The 2,038-nt window shown below is 44.6% G+C and overlaps 1 protein-coding gene across 1 annotated transcript in view; it reads right to left on the reverse strand.

Moving 5' to 3' along the window:
* Positions 1-19: 19 nt before the first annotated feature.
* LOC107102035 (protein FAM78B-like) overlaps positions 20-2,038 on the reverse strand; it is a 5,206-nt gene continuing 3,187 nt past the window's right edge. Inside the window, exon 3 of the mRNA XM_015401181.1 lies at positions 20-1,252. Coding sequence (XP_015256667.1) covers positions 1,010-1,252 — 243 coding nt within the window. The 3' untranslated portion in view covers positions 20-1,009. The remainder of the gene's footprint in view (positions 1,253-2,038) is intronic.

A 2,038-nucleotide genomic window follows, 5' to 3' on the forward strand; every position in this document is an offset into this window, starting at 1 on the left:
TCATTCAAGGACTCATCAAATGCTAAAATAAGATGTGCAGCCATGTTCAGCATGAATGACTAGATGTAGATGTTGTGCTTCTAGAGGGGGGGGGGCTCCATGTATCTTGGGATGGTAGTTTGCCCTATAAATGGTTAAGAATCAATGAGAGCTTCTATCTGAAGCAGAACGTTATTAGAGCCACGCTGGTTTGTGGCGCCTTCAGCTACGCTAAATGCGCCATATGGCAGAACTCCAACATCTTTTACGCTGTGCTTAACGTAAGCCCGTCTGGCATGTTTTTATTGAAGAGATCCAGCTCATGTTTGCTCTGAAACTCATTATAATACAGTACATCAGCTGCACAAAAGAGGCAAGAATATGCCGTGAGTTTGGTGTCCTGGGATAACCTGTCAGTACAATCGGATGGATGCACGGGTTCCTTCTTAAACCTATAGACATAAAATACCTAGATTCCTTGAATTAAATCTGAATACATCCTTCACTGGCTGTGCTGAAGGCCTTTGTTGGCACCGATCACTCTTAAATTTAAAACATCTTCTGCATTTTAAGTGATATAAAACAAACATTGTTCTTAAACTTTTTTAAAAACAGTTTTTTTCCCTTTTTTGTTTTTTGTCTCCTCACTGTCATGCAATAAGGTCTATGTAAGGATGCTGGTTGCAGTTCTTGCTGTTGGCTAATACCTCAGTGGCACATCTAAAAAATTGGGTTTTGTACTTTGCTAAAATGCAGGCAGAGCTAAATATGCAGTTCAGGACGGGCGGGAGAAGCCTCCATGTTGCTCAGGGTCCTTTAGGGTGACCTGTGGGTGGGGGGGTTCCTGACTGCTGTGTCCGATTCCAGGTGTAACATCCACTTTGGCCTTTTTTTGGAACAGTCTACTTCGACCCTGTAGACATCAGGAGCTCCAAGGAAAGCTGCAGGCGCTGCGACCGCCTGATCCTCGCCGGCTCTCTGCTGAAAAGGAAGCACCGATCCTTTCATGTGTTCAGTTATTCCTCCCCTGCTATTTTGGAGGTATGACCACCAGCGGCGCCCCTCTCCTCGGCCTCCACATCAGCACTTGGGCATCGTTGGCGTTCGGTCTTCCCAGCGCGTTTGGAGGAATGGGCTCCTGGTAGTTGAGGATGTGCGGCTGCTCCTGGTAGGGTCGACCGACGAGCGAGGCCCTGGAGCCCAGCGGCATGTCCGGGTCCACTTCGATGTCGACCCTCATCCTCCACCGCACCGTCTGCAGCACGATGCGCTCCTGGGAAAACAAGCAGCGTCAGCTCAGCGGCCTATGATGGATCCTCTCTCTTCTGCTAGTTTGATACAATATTCTTATAATAGGTTTATGTTCTCAACCACAATGTCAGAAGTCAGCAGCCTCACTGAGTCTGAAAGACAGACGCAGTAGCTTTCTGTGGGGATCTGAAGGCTGGATCATTGCTTGTAACTTTACACCAAAAGAGGAAAGTGCAAGAGGAGCTAATGCCATAAACAGATTCTGCAGAGTTCTGTTATCGGATCATGAGCTGGAAACACAAAAAGCTGAGATGGGAGCACCAGCGGTGGGCTGTGAGGACCTTCAAGGTCAAAATCTATCAGAAACACTATCATACATTCACAAACTAAACCTTTAATTAAATTCTTTCCAACTGTATTAATTTATTCCAAACAATGTGTTCTATTAAAGGTATAGTGGAGGAAGTTCTTTTTCTGGGTGGATCATCAAAATAAGTGGTCCTCCTAACCTGTCAATCATTCTGGTGATATGTAAACAGCAATTTTAGAAAGTCGCACGGGTTTTATAGGCGTTCCATCTCTGAAGTGGGTAAAGGGTTGTGCATGTGTATTTAAATAGTTCATGAAAATTCTCCACTATACTTTTCATTTTGTAGCATTTCTCTTGGCTGCGCTGCTTCCATTACATTTAGCTGGTTGCTATATTTTTGTCCAATCAGATTTCAGCCTCTGTGTGTTGTTTGTAAAGCAATAGCAGCATATTTCTCCTCATTAATAGAGGAGAATAAGAATAATCCTAGATTTCTTT

The sequence above is a fragment of the Cyprinodon variegatus genome, unplaced genomic scaffold, assembly GCF_000732505.1.
Source record: "Cyprinodon variegatus isolate N-32 unplaced genomic scaffold, C_variegatus-1.0 Scaffold1191, whole genome shotgun sequence".
Classification (NCBI taxonomy): domain Eukaryota; kingdom Metazoa; phylum Chordata; class Actinopteri; order Cyprinodontiformes; family Cyprinodontidae; genus Cyprinodon; species Cyprinodon variegatus.